At 42.8% G+C, this 14,654-nt stretch overlaps 1 protein-coding gene across 2 annotated transcripts in view; it reads right to left on the bottom strand.

Moving 5' to 3' along the window:
- The window catches only part of ERGIC1 (endoplasmic reticulum-golgi intermediate compartment 1), a 160,067-nt gene that overhangs the window by 30,797 nt on the left and 114,616 nt on the right, over positions 1-14,654 (bottom strand). For both annotated transcript variants that reach the window (XM_073620594.1, XM_073620595.1), the window contains 3 exons: positions 14,201-14,295; positions 13,475-13,599; positions 9,510-9,614 (listed from right to left, as the gene is read on the bottom strand). In XM_073620594.1, the coding sequence (XP_073476695.1) occupies positions 9,510-9,614; positions 13,475-13,599; positions 14,201-14,295 (325 nt within the window). The remainder of the gene's footprint in view (positions 1-9,509; positions 9,615-13,474; positions 13,600-14,200; positions 14,296-14,654) is intronic.

Genomic DNA, 14,654 nt, shown 5'->3' with positions numbered 1-14,654 from the left:
ACTGCCCCCCATCATACCCTCCATACTCCTCTCCTGTACATACTGCCCACTGTCATACCCTCCACACTCCTCTCCTGTACATACTGCCCCCCATCATACCCTCCACACTCCCCTCCAGTACATACTGCCCACTGTCATACCCTCCACACTGCTCTCCTGTACATACTGCCCCCCATCATACCCTCCACACTCCTCTCCTGTACATACTGCCCACTGGCATACCCTCCACACTCCTCTCCTATACATAGTACCCACTGTTATACCTTCCACATTCCTCTCCCTCACCTGCACATACTTCCCACTTTTATACCATCCATACTCCTCCCCTATGCCTCTTACACACAAAAACAGTTCTTTAAAATGATATTGAATATTCTCATTTTTACCAGCTCTAGAATGGGCACACTTTTGTTCCATCTTCCTTCCGGATTCTGTGCCTTCTGTCACTTGCCTTGGCCGGGCTTGTGTACAACCAGATAGCCCATACATAGATCGACTAATTGGCTTAATTTCAACTCATGTATGGCCCGCTTAGTCACTACGCAGTCCCTAAACATCCTTCCACAAACCTTTACATTTTTCCTTCCCAGATTCCTACATCCTCCTCACCTGTACATAGCACCCGCTGTCATACCCTCCACACTCCTCTCCTATACATAGTGCCCACTGTCATACCCTCCACACTTCTCTCCTGTACATACTGCCCCCAATCATACCCTCCACACTCCTCTCCTGTACATACTGCCCACTGGCATACCCTCCACACCTCAATGTTACCAGCTCTAGAATGGGCACACTTTCGTTCCATCTTCACCTTGTCTTCCTTCCAGATTCTGTGCCTTCGGTCACTTGCCTTGGCCGGGCTGTGTTGCTGACACTTCCACGCATTCTCATTCGCATCCTCGCCCTCTCTCTCTAATCCCCCCTCCCTTACCCCTCACTCATCCCCTTTCTCTCTCGAGTATGTCTAGCCATTATCAGGTACGATAATGGCTAGACATAAATCTTGCTTTTTTTTTTCCCTTTTAGGCACAGCTATTCAAGGTATTTTTCCAGCTAGGGTTGCAGTTATTCTCCAGCTGCATTTATGTTTTGTGTACGACCAGCTTAACATTTAGATTTTCAAACGAACATTTGTTCGAACATCTGTACAAAAATATGCATCAGTACATTCAAGGACATACAGTGAGGGAAAAAAAATATTTGATCTCCTGCTGATTTTGTACGTTTGCCCACTGACAGAGAAATGATCAGTCTATAATTTTAATGGTAGATTTATTTTAACAGTGAGAGACAGGATAACAAATATATCCAGAAAAACGCATTTCAAAAAAATTCTAAACTGATTAGCATTTTATTAAGTGAAATAAGTATTTGATCCCCTATCAATCAGTAAGATTTCTGGCTTCCAGGTGTCTTCTATACAGGCATCAATCTGGGATTAGGAGCACTCTCTTAAAGGGAGTGCTCCTAATCTCAGTTTGTTACCTGTATAAAAGACACCTGTCCACAGAAGCAAGCAGATTCCAATCTCTCCACCATGGCCAAGACCTAAGAGCAGTCCAAGGATGTCAGGGACAAGATTATAAACCTACACAAGGCTGGCATGGACTACAAGAGCATCACCAAGAAACTTGGTGAGAGGGTGACAACAGTTGCTGTGATTGTTCTCAAATGGAAGAAACACAAAATAACCGTCAATCTCCCTCGGTCTGGGGCTCCATGCAAGATCTCACCTCGTGGAGTTTCAATGATCATGAGATCGGTGAGGAATCAGCCTAGAACTACACCGGAGAATCCATTCAATGATCCCAAGGCAGCTGGGACCATAGTGACCAAGAAAACAATTGGTAACACTACGCCAAAAAGGACTGAAATCCTGCAGTGCCCGTAAAGTCCCCCTGCTCAAGAAAGCACATTTCCAGGCCCGTCTGAAGTTTGCTAATGAACATCTGAATGATTCAGAGGAGAACTGGGTGAAAGTGTTGTGGTCAGATGAGGCCAAAATGGAGCTCTTTGGTATCAACTCAACTCACTGTATTTGATGGAGGAGGAATGCTGCCTATGACCCAAAGAACACCATCCCCACCGTCAAAATATGGAGGTAAAAAAATTATGCTTTGGGCGTATTTTTCTGCTAAGGGGACAGGACAACTTCACCGCATCAAAAGGGACAATGGACGGGGCCACGTACCATCAAATCTTGGGTGAGAACCTTCTTCCCCCTACCAGGGCATTGAAAATGGGTGGTGGATGGGTATTCCAGCATGACAATGACCCAAAACAGGAGTGGCTCAAGAAGAAGCACATTAAGGTCCTGGAGTGACCTAGCCAGTCTCCAGACCTTAATCCCATAGAAAAGTCAGCCTTCAAACCTTAATGACTTGGAGAGGATCTGTACAGAGGAGTGGAACAAAATCCCTCCTGAGATGTGTGCAAACTGGTGGCCAACTGCAAGAAACGTCTGACCTCTGATTGCCAACAAGGGTTTTGCCATGTCATGTTTTGCGAAGGGGTCAAATACTTATTTCACTCATTAAAATGCAAATCAATTTATAATGAGGCGGAGTCCGCCTCGTGTGAAAGGGGCCTTAATCTTTCAGAAAACATTTTTAACTTCACAATAAATATGTTTTAACCAGTTCTGCACTAGCCCCCTGCGATGATCGGATTCGATCAATCCCCAGGCTCAGGCCATTGATATCTGGCCTGGACCTGGTGATTGGTCTTGATGAATGAGATCCTTCCCCTGTCTGTGTAACTGTAAACACTGACAGGGGAAGTGATGATATCTCTCCTCATGTCTGTCAATTCCGTTCCAGACTGAGGAAAGAAGACAACTCAGAGTGAGTTGCACAACACTACACTGACACCAGGTCACGTAGGCACACAATTCACCCCCCCAATCACCCCCCCCCCCCCAGTTAACCCCTTCACCACCTGTCACTGGGTCACCAAGTACAGCAATCAGATTTTTTTTGGATCACTGTACTGGTTTCATTAGTGACAAAAATCAGTGTTAGGGTAATTAGCCTTAGGCCCAGGTAGGTCTAGGGACCCCCTCAACCCCCCCCAATAAAGGTTTAACCCCTTGATCACCCCGTCACTTGTGATCACAGTATAACAACTGTCACGGGTGACCCAGTTCAGCTAGTTTATTTTTTATAGCGTCAGGGCACTCGCCGTATTTTACCCAATAAAGGTTAACCCCCTGATCACCCGGCGGGTGATCAAAGTTAGGTTTTAGTGTAAAATAGGGTCTGCGTTACCCCAGGCAGCGTCAGATCAGTGCCAGTAGCACTAACACCCTGGCTCGCACCATACACCTCCCTTTAGTAGTATAGTGTCTGAACGGATCGATATCTGATCAGATCTATACTAGCGTCCCCAGCAATTTAGAGTTTCCAAAAACGCAGTGTTAGTGGGATCAGCCCAGATACCTGCTAGCACCTTCGTTTCGCCCCTCCGCCCAGCCTAGCCCACCCAAGTGCAGTATCAATTGATCACTATCACTTACAAAACACATAACTGCAGCGTTCGCAGAGTCAGGCCTGATCCCTGCGAATGCTAACAGTTTTTTTTGCAGCGTTTGAAGCAGTCGCTGTCAGGTGCTTTTTTACCTGTGAGTTTCACTACTGTACCAGTAAATTTAGAGAACAAAATGTCAAACCGAAGATACAGTAGTGAAGAGACCTACAAGTTTCTGAGCATGAAAGATACAGGGCCAGACTGGCCTACCGGGAAATTTCACGGTAGGCCGCCTGCCCTGGGACCGCTTTGAGCGGAAACTGTAGCGCTCTCCTCCAGCACTTGCATGTCACGGAGCTGGGTCTGTGTGCAAGGTCCCGCCCCCCCCAGACCAGCTCGTGTGATAGTAGATTGAATCAGTGTGAATTCCGCCTATCACACAAGCCAGTCTAGAGGGGCGGAACCTTGCACACAGACCCAGGTCTGTGACATATGAGCACCAGAGGACAGAGGGAGGAGAGCGCTGCGTTATCCAGAAAATGGTGAGAGCGTGAGGCTGCAAGTGGTGGGCGCACAGAGGCTGCAAGTGGTGGGCGCACAGAGGCTGCAAGTGGTGGGCGCACAGAGGCTGCAAGTGGTGGGCGCACAGAGGCTGCAAGTGGTGGGCGCACAGAGGCTGCAAGTGGTGGGCGCACAGAGGCTGCAAGCGGTGGGCGCACAGAGGCTGCAAGCGGTGGGCGCACAGAGGCTGCAATTGGTAGGCGCACAGAGGCTGCAATTGGTAGGCGCACAGAGGCTGCAATTGGTAGGCGTATAGAGAAACTGCATGGGTGGGCACAGCGAGGCTGCATGGGTGGGCACAGCGAGGCTGCATGGGTGGGCACAGCGAGGCTGCATGGGTGGGCACAGCGAGGCTGCATGGGTGGGCACAGCGAGGCTGCATGGGTGGGCACAGCGAGGCTGCATGGGTGGGCACAGCGAGGCTGCATGGGTGGGCACAGCGAGGCTGCATTGGTGGGCACAGCGAGGCTGCATTGGTGGGCACAGCGAGGCTGCATTGGTGGGCACAGCGAGGCTGCATTGGTGGGCACAGCGAGGCTGCATTGGTGGGCTCAGTTTACAGTTTTTATAAAAGTGAAAAAAGTGGGGAAAAAAACAAAACAAAAAAACTAAATAAAAAATCCAAAAATAGTTGTGGTTGTATTTTTCTTCTCTCTCTCTTATGTTCGCTCTCTACTGTCCGCTATACTATTTGCTCACTATTGTTCTATATCTAACGTTCTCTGTTTTATTTTTACTATGTTTTATTGTATTTACTTTGCAGGCATAGTATGTCATACTGTAATGTTTGTTTTATTGTTAACCATCATTTGCTTAGCAGGTACGCCATTCAGCTGCAGCGCAGGTTTATTTATCTTGACAGCAACAGCGTTTGCTCCCACGATACATAAAGCCGTAACTCCAGTGCTGTCGGAGGTGATTTCACCACTACAGTTAAAAAAAAAAAAAAACAAAAAAAAAAAACAAAAAAAAAAGAAGGAGCATATATGCCGTAGCATGGGGGCAGGAGTGGAGGAGCGATTTGCTCCTAAAATTAGGGACGGATTGCCCCCATGCTTTGGCATATATTTTTTTTAGGTACAGATTGCAATGTTTTATTTTTACTATGTTTTATTGTATTTGCTTTGCAGGTATAGTAAGTCTTACTGTTATACTGTAATGTTACTTTGTTTTATTGTTAACCATCATTTGCTTAGCAGGTACACCATTCAGCTGCAGCACGGGTTTATTTATCTTGACAGCAACAGCGTTTGCTCCCACGATACGTAAAGCCGTGACTCCATCGCTGCTGGAGGTGATTTCACCACCACAGTTAAAAAAAAAAAAAGGTGCATGTATGCCCATCATGAGAAGTGGGTGGATGAAGAGCGGTATTCTAATGGTGGGCATACCCACCGATCAATCTCTTTTTTGCATTCAGCCCACAGGCTGCATGGAAAAAAAGAACATTACAATGTATGCCCAACAAGGACCAGCAACGTAATGGTATGTTGCTGGACTTTGAGTGGTTATACCATAATGATGCCTGCAGGTTTAGGTATCATCTTGGTATCATTCTTTTCAGCCAGTGGTCGGCTTTCATATAAAAGTAATCCTAGTGGCTAATTAGCTTCTAGACTGCTTTTATAAGCAGTGGGAGGGAACTTGCCCCCCCCCCCCCCCCCCATCTTCCATGGTTTTCTCTGGCTCTCCTGTCCCAACCGGGAACCCGAGAATGCAGCCGGTGGTTCAGCCAGCTGACAATAGAGCTGATCAGAGACCAGAACGGCTCCAATCATCTCTATGGCCTAAGAAACCGGAAGCTACGAGCATTTCATGACTTCGGTTTCACCGGATATAAACAGCGCCATTGGGAAATTGGCAAATCATTTTATCACACCAATCTTGGTGTGGTCAGATGCTTTGAGGGCAAAGGAGAGATCTAGGGTCTAATAGACCCCAATTTAAAAAAAAAAAAAAAAAAAAAAAAAAGGAGTATCTGTCACTACCTATTGCCATCACAGGGGATATTTACATTCCCTGAGATAACAAAAAAAAAAAAAAGCACCCCTGTCCCCCTGTGCTCACACGCAAGGCGAACGCAAGCATCGGTCTGGTGTCATATGTAAACAGCAATTACACCATGCATGTGAGGTAGCACCACAAAGGTCAGATCGAGGGCAGTAATTTTAGCAGTAGACCTCCTCTGTGATCTAAAATGGTAGCCTGTAAAGGCTTTTAAAAATGTATGTAGTTTGCGCGCAATTTTTAAGTATGTTGTGTTCGGCATCCATGTACTCGGCATAAGATCATCTTTTTTATTTCATCAAACATTTGGGCAATATAGTGTGTTTTAGTGCATTAAAATAAAAAAAAAGTGTGTTTTTTTCAAAAAAATTGCGTTTGAAAAATCGCTGCGCAAATACTGTGTGAAAAAAAAAAAAACGGCAACACCCACCATTTTAATCTGTAGGGCCTTTGCTTTTTTGCTCTCTCTCTCTCTCTCTCTCTCTCTCTCTATATCTATATCTATATCTCTATATATCTATATTTTTTTTCATGTAAACAAAGAGTGTCAGAAGGGGCTTGGTCTTCCAAGTGGTTAGAAGAGTGGGTAAGCTTCTAAATGTTGTGCATAAAACCCCTTTTTGGAAAGTAGACACTCCAAGCTATTTGCCAATAGGCATGTTGTGTCCATGGAATATTTTATATTTTGCCACAAGTTTCAGGAAAATTACAATTATTTATTTATTTATTTTTATTTATTTATTTATTTATTTTTTTTACACAAAGTTGTCACTAAATGATATATTGTTCAAACAGGGCATAGCTATAGGTGGAATTAGACCCCAAAATGCACTCTGCTGCTTCTCCTGAGTACGGGGATACCTCATGTGTGAGACTTTTTGGGAGCCTAGCCGTGTACAGGACCCAGAAAACCAAGCACCACCTTCAGTATTTTGGAGGGTATAAATTTTTGATTTTACTCCTTACTACCTATTACAGTTTTGAAGACCATAAAATGCCAAGATAGCACAACCCCCCCCCCCCCCCCAATGACCCCATTTTGGAAAGTAGACACCCCAAGCTATTTGATGAGAGGCATGTTGAGTCCATGGAATATTTTATATTTTGCCACAAGTTGCTGGAAAATTAAATTTTTTTTTGTTTTTGCACAAAGTTGTCACTAAATGATCTATTGCTCAAACATGCTATGGGCATATGTGAAATTACACTCCAAAATACATTCTGCTGCTTCTCCCGAGTACGGGGATACCACATGTGTGAGACTTTTTTGGAGCCTAGCCGCGCACGGGACCCCGAAAACCAATCACCGCCTTCAGGATTTCTAAGGGCGTAAAATGGTGATTTCACTTCTTCACTACCTATCACAGACCCCATGACCCCATTTTGGAAAGAAGACACTTCAAGCTTTTTACTGAGGCATGTTGTGTACATGGAATATTTTATATTTTGCCACAAATTTCAGGAAAATTACACTCCAAAATACATTCTGCTGCTTCTCCTGTGTACAGGGATACCTCATGTGTGAGACTTTTTGGGAGCCTAGCCATGTACAGGAGCCTCACTACCTATCACAGTTTCGAAGGCCATAAAATGCCAAGATAATACAAAACTCCCCCAAATGACCCTATTTTGGAAAGTAGACACCCCAAGGTATTTGCTAAGAGGCATGGTGAGTATTTTGCACCTCTCATTTATTTTTGAAAATGAAGAAAGAAAAGGACTTTTTTTTTTTTCTTTTTTCAATTTTCAAAACTTTGTGACAAAAAGTGAGATCTTCAAAATACTCAACATGCCTCTCAGCAGATAGCTTGGGGTGTCTACTTTCCAAAATAGGGTCATTTGTGGGGGGGGGGGGGTTGTGCTAACTGGGCATTTCATGGCCTCCGAAACTGTGATAGGCAGTGAGGAGTGAAATCAAAAATTTACGCCCTTAGAAAGCCCAAAGGCGTTGATTGGTTTTCAGGGTCCTGTATGCGGTTAGACTGTTCCACACATGTGGTATCCCCGTACTCAGGAGAAGCAGCAGAATGTATTTGGGGGGTTTAACTCCACATATAACCATGACATGTGTGAGCAATATATCATTTAGTGACAACTTTGAGAATTTTTTTTTGTCATTTTTCAATCACTTGCAACAAAAAAATAAATTATTCAATGGGCTCAACATGCCTCCGGGCAATTACCTTGGGGTGTCTACTTTCCAAAATGGGGTCATTTGGGGGGGGGGGGGGTTGTACTGCCCTGCCATTTTAGCACCTCAAGAAATGACATAGGCAGTCAAACTAAAAGCTGCGTAGATTCCAGAAAATGTACCCTAGTTTGTGGACGCTATAACTTTTGCGCAAACCAATAAATATACTTTTATTGACATTTTTTTTACCAAAGACATGTGGCTGAATACATTTTGGCCTAAATGTATGACTAAAATTGAGTTTATTACATTTTTTTAATAACAAAAAGTAGAAAATATAATTTTTTTTGCAAAATTTTTGGTCTTTTCCGTATAAATCGCAAAAAAAAAAAAAATCGCAAAGGCAATAAAATACCATAAAGAGAAAGCTCTATTTGTGGGAAAAAAGGGACGCAAATTACATTTGGCACTGCACTGCTTTAACTGGTGATTGCGTGGTCATGCAATGCTGTACCCAAATTGTAAAAAGTCCTTGAGTCATTGAGCTGCCAAATCCTCCGGGGTTGAAGTGGTTAAACAAGAGCAAATTAACAGGAGTTCTAAATCTAGATGCCGTGTTTTTGTAGTTTTTGCAAATATTGCGCTCAACATGAGGTAGAACTTTCTTCAATAGGAAACATACTTATGCCATTTTCTTTCCTTTAGCCACGGGTTTCAGGAAAGAAAGTTGCTTGAATTCCTCTCGCTACGCTATTGTATTCTGATAGCATGAGGTTTTACAGCTGTCAGAATACAAAGATCACCACTGTTGACTTTAGTCGCTGGCACTGATTGAACAAAGAGAAACCCGACAGGCTGGTGGTACTGAAGTTGATCAACTGCAGTACAACCAGCCTATAGATGGATCGAAATTAGGACAGTTCCTAGTGAACTGGTGGAATTTTGAACCATCTATGGCAGGATTTAATACAAACAAGACATCAGAAAACAAAAAGGTTTCCATCCTACAGCAACATTAAGTGACATTTATACTTTCAGTAAAGACACACAAACTGCACTTATTAACTGAATTCTGTGTTACTGGCTATCATTACACACAGAATTCAGTTAATAAGTGCAGTTTGTGTGTCTTTACTGAAAGTATAAATGTCACTTAATGTTTTCCCTGTCACACTACTGTGGTGGTATCATGAGTCTGAATAATGGGGAAAAGGGAAATGGCAAACCATGACAGAGATGAATAAAAAAAAAATAGGATTTTTAAAGGAGCACCTTTTCCTGAACCAGCCATTTACAATAAATTCATTGTATTACCAGTTTTGAATTTATAAAACATACTAACCTGTAAAGTGTCACCAAAACTTAGCTTGTGAATGAAGTGACTCATGTCAGGGTTCTGTGGCTGAGCTGTCGCACTGTGTGTGGACACATGGAAGTTTCCAGGCACCTAATAACAAAGACATGGTTATGATAAAGCAATTAAAATGACAGATTTAAACACCTTATTAGCATAGACTTCTATCTAGTTTCTTTATGGATTTGTAATAAAACCTCATTTTCTAAAAAGGCATAGGGCACATAGAAAAGCCACGTAATCAGTAAATGCACCTCTCTAGGCAATACAGTGTCAGCTATGCCTTAAAGTATATTTAGAAGCAAATACTTCAGTTTTGGAAAGAGTAAAGCCGACCATAGACTGAGCAATTTTCTTTCCTGCAAACACGGGTTGCAGGAAAGAAAAAAATAAAAATAAAAAAATCGCTCAATTCCCCCATCAACACAGATAGTGTTGACAGGGGGATCCCTCCCGCAGAACCATTGTGTTCTTTCGGCAGGGGAAGCTGTCCCTGCCATGAGAACACAGTGATTGTTGCTAGCGGCTATAACAGATGCTAGCAATAACTGCATGTAAAATCCGGCAGGCTGGTTGTACTCAAACTGATCGATCAATTTGGGTACATTCAGCCTGCCCATACATGGCCTGGAACACTATGGCCAGCTTAAGGAATGCTTAAAACTCCTGTCAGGGAGTGGTCTCTCATCAGCGCACACTTCTGCGTGTTTTCTGGAATCGCCTGAAAATCATTTTTTTTCTGGCAAGAGGTGCGAACATTGATAAGACTACTCCCCTTGGTGGACCTAAGGCAGCATCCCATAGTTTTTTATGCATATAAACCAGATCCTGTTGAAACGCAAGAAAACCTCCTTGACAGTTCACTTACTCAATGTAGCCTATGCATACATAATCACCATATGGTAACAGACTACCCCCTTCTTCAATAACTATATGGTTTGCCAAAATAAACTAGATCTGATGGATGGAAGACTCATCCATCATAGACAATAGAACGTTAAAGGAGAAGTACAGCCAAAGCTCATTTAGCTGTACTTCTCCTGTGGATCACTCTGGTTCTGCACTCCTATGACCGGTTTTCAGCAGACAGCAGGCTGAAGCGGTCAGCTGACGTCACAGAGCTGGTCCATTACATCGACCATATGGTCAGGATCCACCCCCAGGAGCCTTCACCGCACCTGGCTCAGCCTTTCAGCGAACCGCTGAGCAGAGCAAACAGCAGTGACCGACAGTCACCAGCTCTCTGCTCAGAGCAGCAGAGAGAACTGAGCGAACAGCGGTGTCTGATCACTCAGTTCTCACCCTTGAAGATGGCAGGGGACAGATGCAGCATCAGATCACTTCTGCATCCATCTAGGTAAGTACGATTTAAATAAAAAAAAAAAAAAAAAAGGAAAAAAAAAAACCAAAAAAAAAAAAAACACAATACTTTTTTGAAGACACATTGGGGTTGATTTACTAAAACCGGGAGTGCGAAATCTGGTGCAGCTCTGCCTAGAAACTAATCAACTTCCCAATTTTTTTGGCAAAGTTTAATTGAACAAGCTGAAATTAGAAGCCGATTGGCTACCATGCACAGGTGTACCAGATTTTGCACTCTCCAGTTTTAGTAAATCAATCCTACTGTATGCATGGACCACTTTTTTATTACTCGCCCATTTACCAAGATACCTCTTACCCTTCCTATTTTCCAATCTCTCCCCAACTAAGGCCAGTCATACACGGTTCAAATCTCGGCCGATTTAGCAGGAACTGGCCGAGACACAAACCATTAACAGGCAAGCTGAATGTACCAACTTGATCAACTTGGTTACAACCAGCCTGCCGAATTCTCTGGCGATTATAGTTGGTGGCTGCTAAAGCCGCTAGCAATAATCACTGTCTTCTCCCCTGCCAGCCCCCCGCTGGGAGAAAACCATTGTCGATTCCTCTGACACCACTGTCTGTGTTAATGGGGGAATCATGCAAATTTCTTTCCTGCAACCCATGGTTGCAGGAAAGAAATTTGCACCATGTATGAACAGTCTTAGGCTGCTTTCACAATGAGGCACTTTGCAGGTGCTAAAGTGCTAAAAATAGCGCCTACAAAGCTCCCTGAAAAAGCCGCTCAATGCACTCCAATGTGAAACCCCCAAGGGCATTCACACTGGAGCGGTGCGTTTGCAGGGCAGTCAAAAAAGTCCTGCAAGCCGCATCTTTGGATCACTGTAGGAGCGGTGTATTTATCGCTTCTAAGGCACCCCTTCCCATTGAAAACAATGGGGCAGTGCTGCAAACCCGCCGGCAAAGCGCCACTGCAGTTTTAACCCATTTTCGGCTGCTAGCGGGGGTTAAAACCACCCCGCTAGCAGCCGAATAGCGCCGCTAAAATGGCGCTATATTTAGCACCGATGTACCGCCAGCGCCCGCACGCCTCAGTGCGAAAGTACCCAAACTCTCTGAACCTAGCCATGATTCCCCTCCCCCTTTTTTCACTCTTATTCCCCCATAAGTGCTAATCGTCTTATCCTCTGACATATTTTTCAGGATTTCTATTTCAATCTCCGGTAAGAATTGTCATTTTTTTTTAACTTAAAAAATATAGGTACAGGTGGGTTTCAAGTTTATATGGTACAAGGCATGGCTGGTAATCCCTATTTGAGGATTTTCTGGGGACAACGGTTATACTTGATTTTTCATAATTTTCTCTCCCAGTGACAACATTCACCGGGACAAGTAAAGTGAGTACATCTCCCTAGTAAAGGGAAAACAGAAAGCAATACAATTCTAAAAGGAGGTTTTAACATTTCCACACACTAGCCAAACTTTTAAAAAATCAATAATTCTAGGGCCCAAATGTATGGTTAACTTTAAACTGATATCCTGTAAAGACCTTAAAAGCATCACCTAAAGAGAATTTTGGGTACTATCGTTTTTTTTATATCTTCTTACTCAACAGAACCCCTTTCATATTTTACAAATAGTTGGGTATAATATTATTTGTGCTAAAATTCATTTTAGTGGTTTCATTTTTCCTGAGAATATGCATTTAACTGTTGCTTACACTTCATGTGATAAAAAAAATGCAACTACCACCATTTTATTCTACAGGGTCTCTGCCTTCAGAAAATATATAATTGCGTTGGGGTTTAAGGGCTGTAGAGTAATTTTGGGCAAAATATACAGATGTGTGTGAGGAATAAAACGATTCCCCCAGTAGAGTGGTTTGTATTTACTCATGCTTTGAGAGGGTATGTATGTTTTGTAAACATGCCAACTCTTCAGGCTATTAGAACATATATTAGCAGTTTCTACAGGGTGTTGTAAAGCGGTTTTGTTACAGTTGTTGTCCCACCCATATTATGCCATAGGCTTTCACATAACCTATATACAAATGCTATGTATACTAGGCAACTCATCTATACATAATTTACCATCCTACGCATATATGTCATCATCAACAAATGTAAACTTGACCTCAAAAAGTGATTACGTCGAGAATGCAAGAGCATCTAATTGCTGCAGAATTTAAACTAATAGTATAATTATATGGCTTGTATATTAAACCTGTACGTAAGAAGACAGGGTTGTGGCATTAAACCTGAGCCCTACTGCTGGAAGAATATGAAAAAAAAAAAAAGTGTGAAAAACAGCAAAAACTTTGATTTATTACAGGTAATTCTATAGCGCTGTCAATTTATGCAGCGCTTTACACACACACATATACATACATGTATATCTCTGTCATGGGTCCCTGCCCTCAACGAGCTTACAATCCAAGATCCCTAACTCACATTCTTATATACACACACATACGAGGGCCAATTTTGACTGAAGCTAATTAGCCTACCTACGCAGGAACAGGGAGAACATGCAAACTCAGTGCAGGTATGCACGAATATGAGTGAGTATGTAAACAATATGTCTGCAACATAAATATATGAAAACAATCACTAGAGACAGAAGCACCTTACCTTGTTTATAGTAAACTGTCCTTCAAACCGGCAACCATTACCGTTATTGAGGGGAATCTTCATGGAATTATCAATATGTCCAACTTCATGTCTGCCCATTTCATCCTGAATATCCAGGCCCACTACTGAAAGACAGTATAATACACGTTCCATAGAGAAACCAAAACAATGACATTTAGACAATAGCAAGGCCTACTAACAGATAAATGCTATAGCAATTTCTCTGTATTAAGTTTGTTGTCAGGCTTTGTTTATATAGTAAACCTCAATACAGAGTCTTTTGGGGGATTCCCTGCACATCCTGTGAACCAGGAAGCGAAAGGAAATCAGATCTAGAGGACAACAAAAAAAAACAACAACAACTGGCAAAGAAGTTTTACACCACACTAGAATTGATACTAGTCATTGACCAAGGAAAGCACTTGGGGGGGCACAGTGATCATTGTTAGTGGTTATTACAGCCGCTAGCAGTAATGGCAAGAAAAGTCTGGCAGGCTGGATGTACCCAAGTTGATCAATCGGTACACTTGGGTACATTCAGCCTGCCCATACATGGTTAGAATCTCAGCCAGATCCTGCTGAACCCGGCCGAGATTCTAACCATCTATGGCCGGCTTAAATCGTTCTGATGAAAACGTTTCCTATCTTGTCTCGAATAATTATTTAGAAGTCTGCAGAGGCAGAAGCCACAAACCATACAATAGACTTTAATGGTTAAATACTTACAGTCACAGTTGAGGTTGGGCAAGCTGATGTTCAGTCTTACATCTATTTTACCCCCACTCTCCTTATCAGGGTCATCTACATATAGTTCATTAACACTGGAAAAGAAAAACAAAACATTACAGATTAATTGACCAATTGGAAGAGTTTGTTTTATACTCAGTAGTAATAATGTAAACCGTTCTAAACAAATACAAGCATTTAAATGAAATATGCCTACCTACAACATAAATGTGTGGGCTGCTCACCTGGAAGCCCATGTCCTGGATTTAAATGGGCAACCTGCAAATATTATTAACAACCTGAAGAGTAATGTGTTTTTTACTGAGCAAGTACTGGCTAGGGCCACTGAAGAATAAGGTGTTGTTGGGCAAGATAACGATCAATAGACATGGAGTCAGAACTGGAACACTCTAATAATGCTTGCATTGGTTTAGAACCATTTACATTCTTTACT

The sequence above is a fragment of the Aquarana catesbeiana genome, linkage group LG03, assembly GCF_042186555.1.
Source record: "Aquarana catesbeiana isolate 2022-GZ linkage group LG03, ASM4218655v1, whole genome shotgun sequence".
Taxonomy (NCBI): Eukaryota; Metazoa; Chordata; class Amphibia; order Anura; family Ranidae; genus Aquarana; species Aquarana catesbeiana.
Note: the sequence above shows the minus strand (reverse complement) of the source record. Positions and strands in the feature narration are given on the sequence as shown.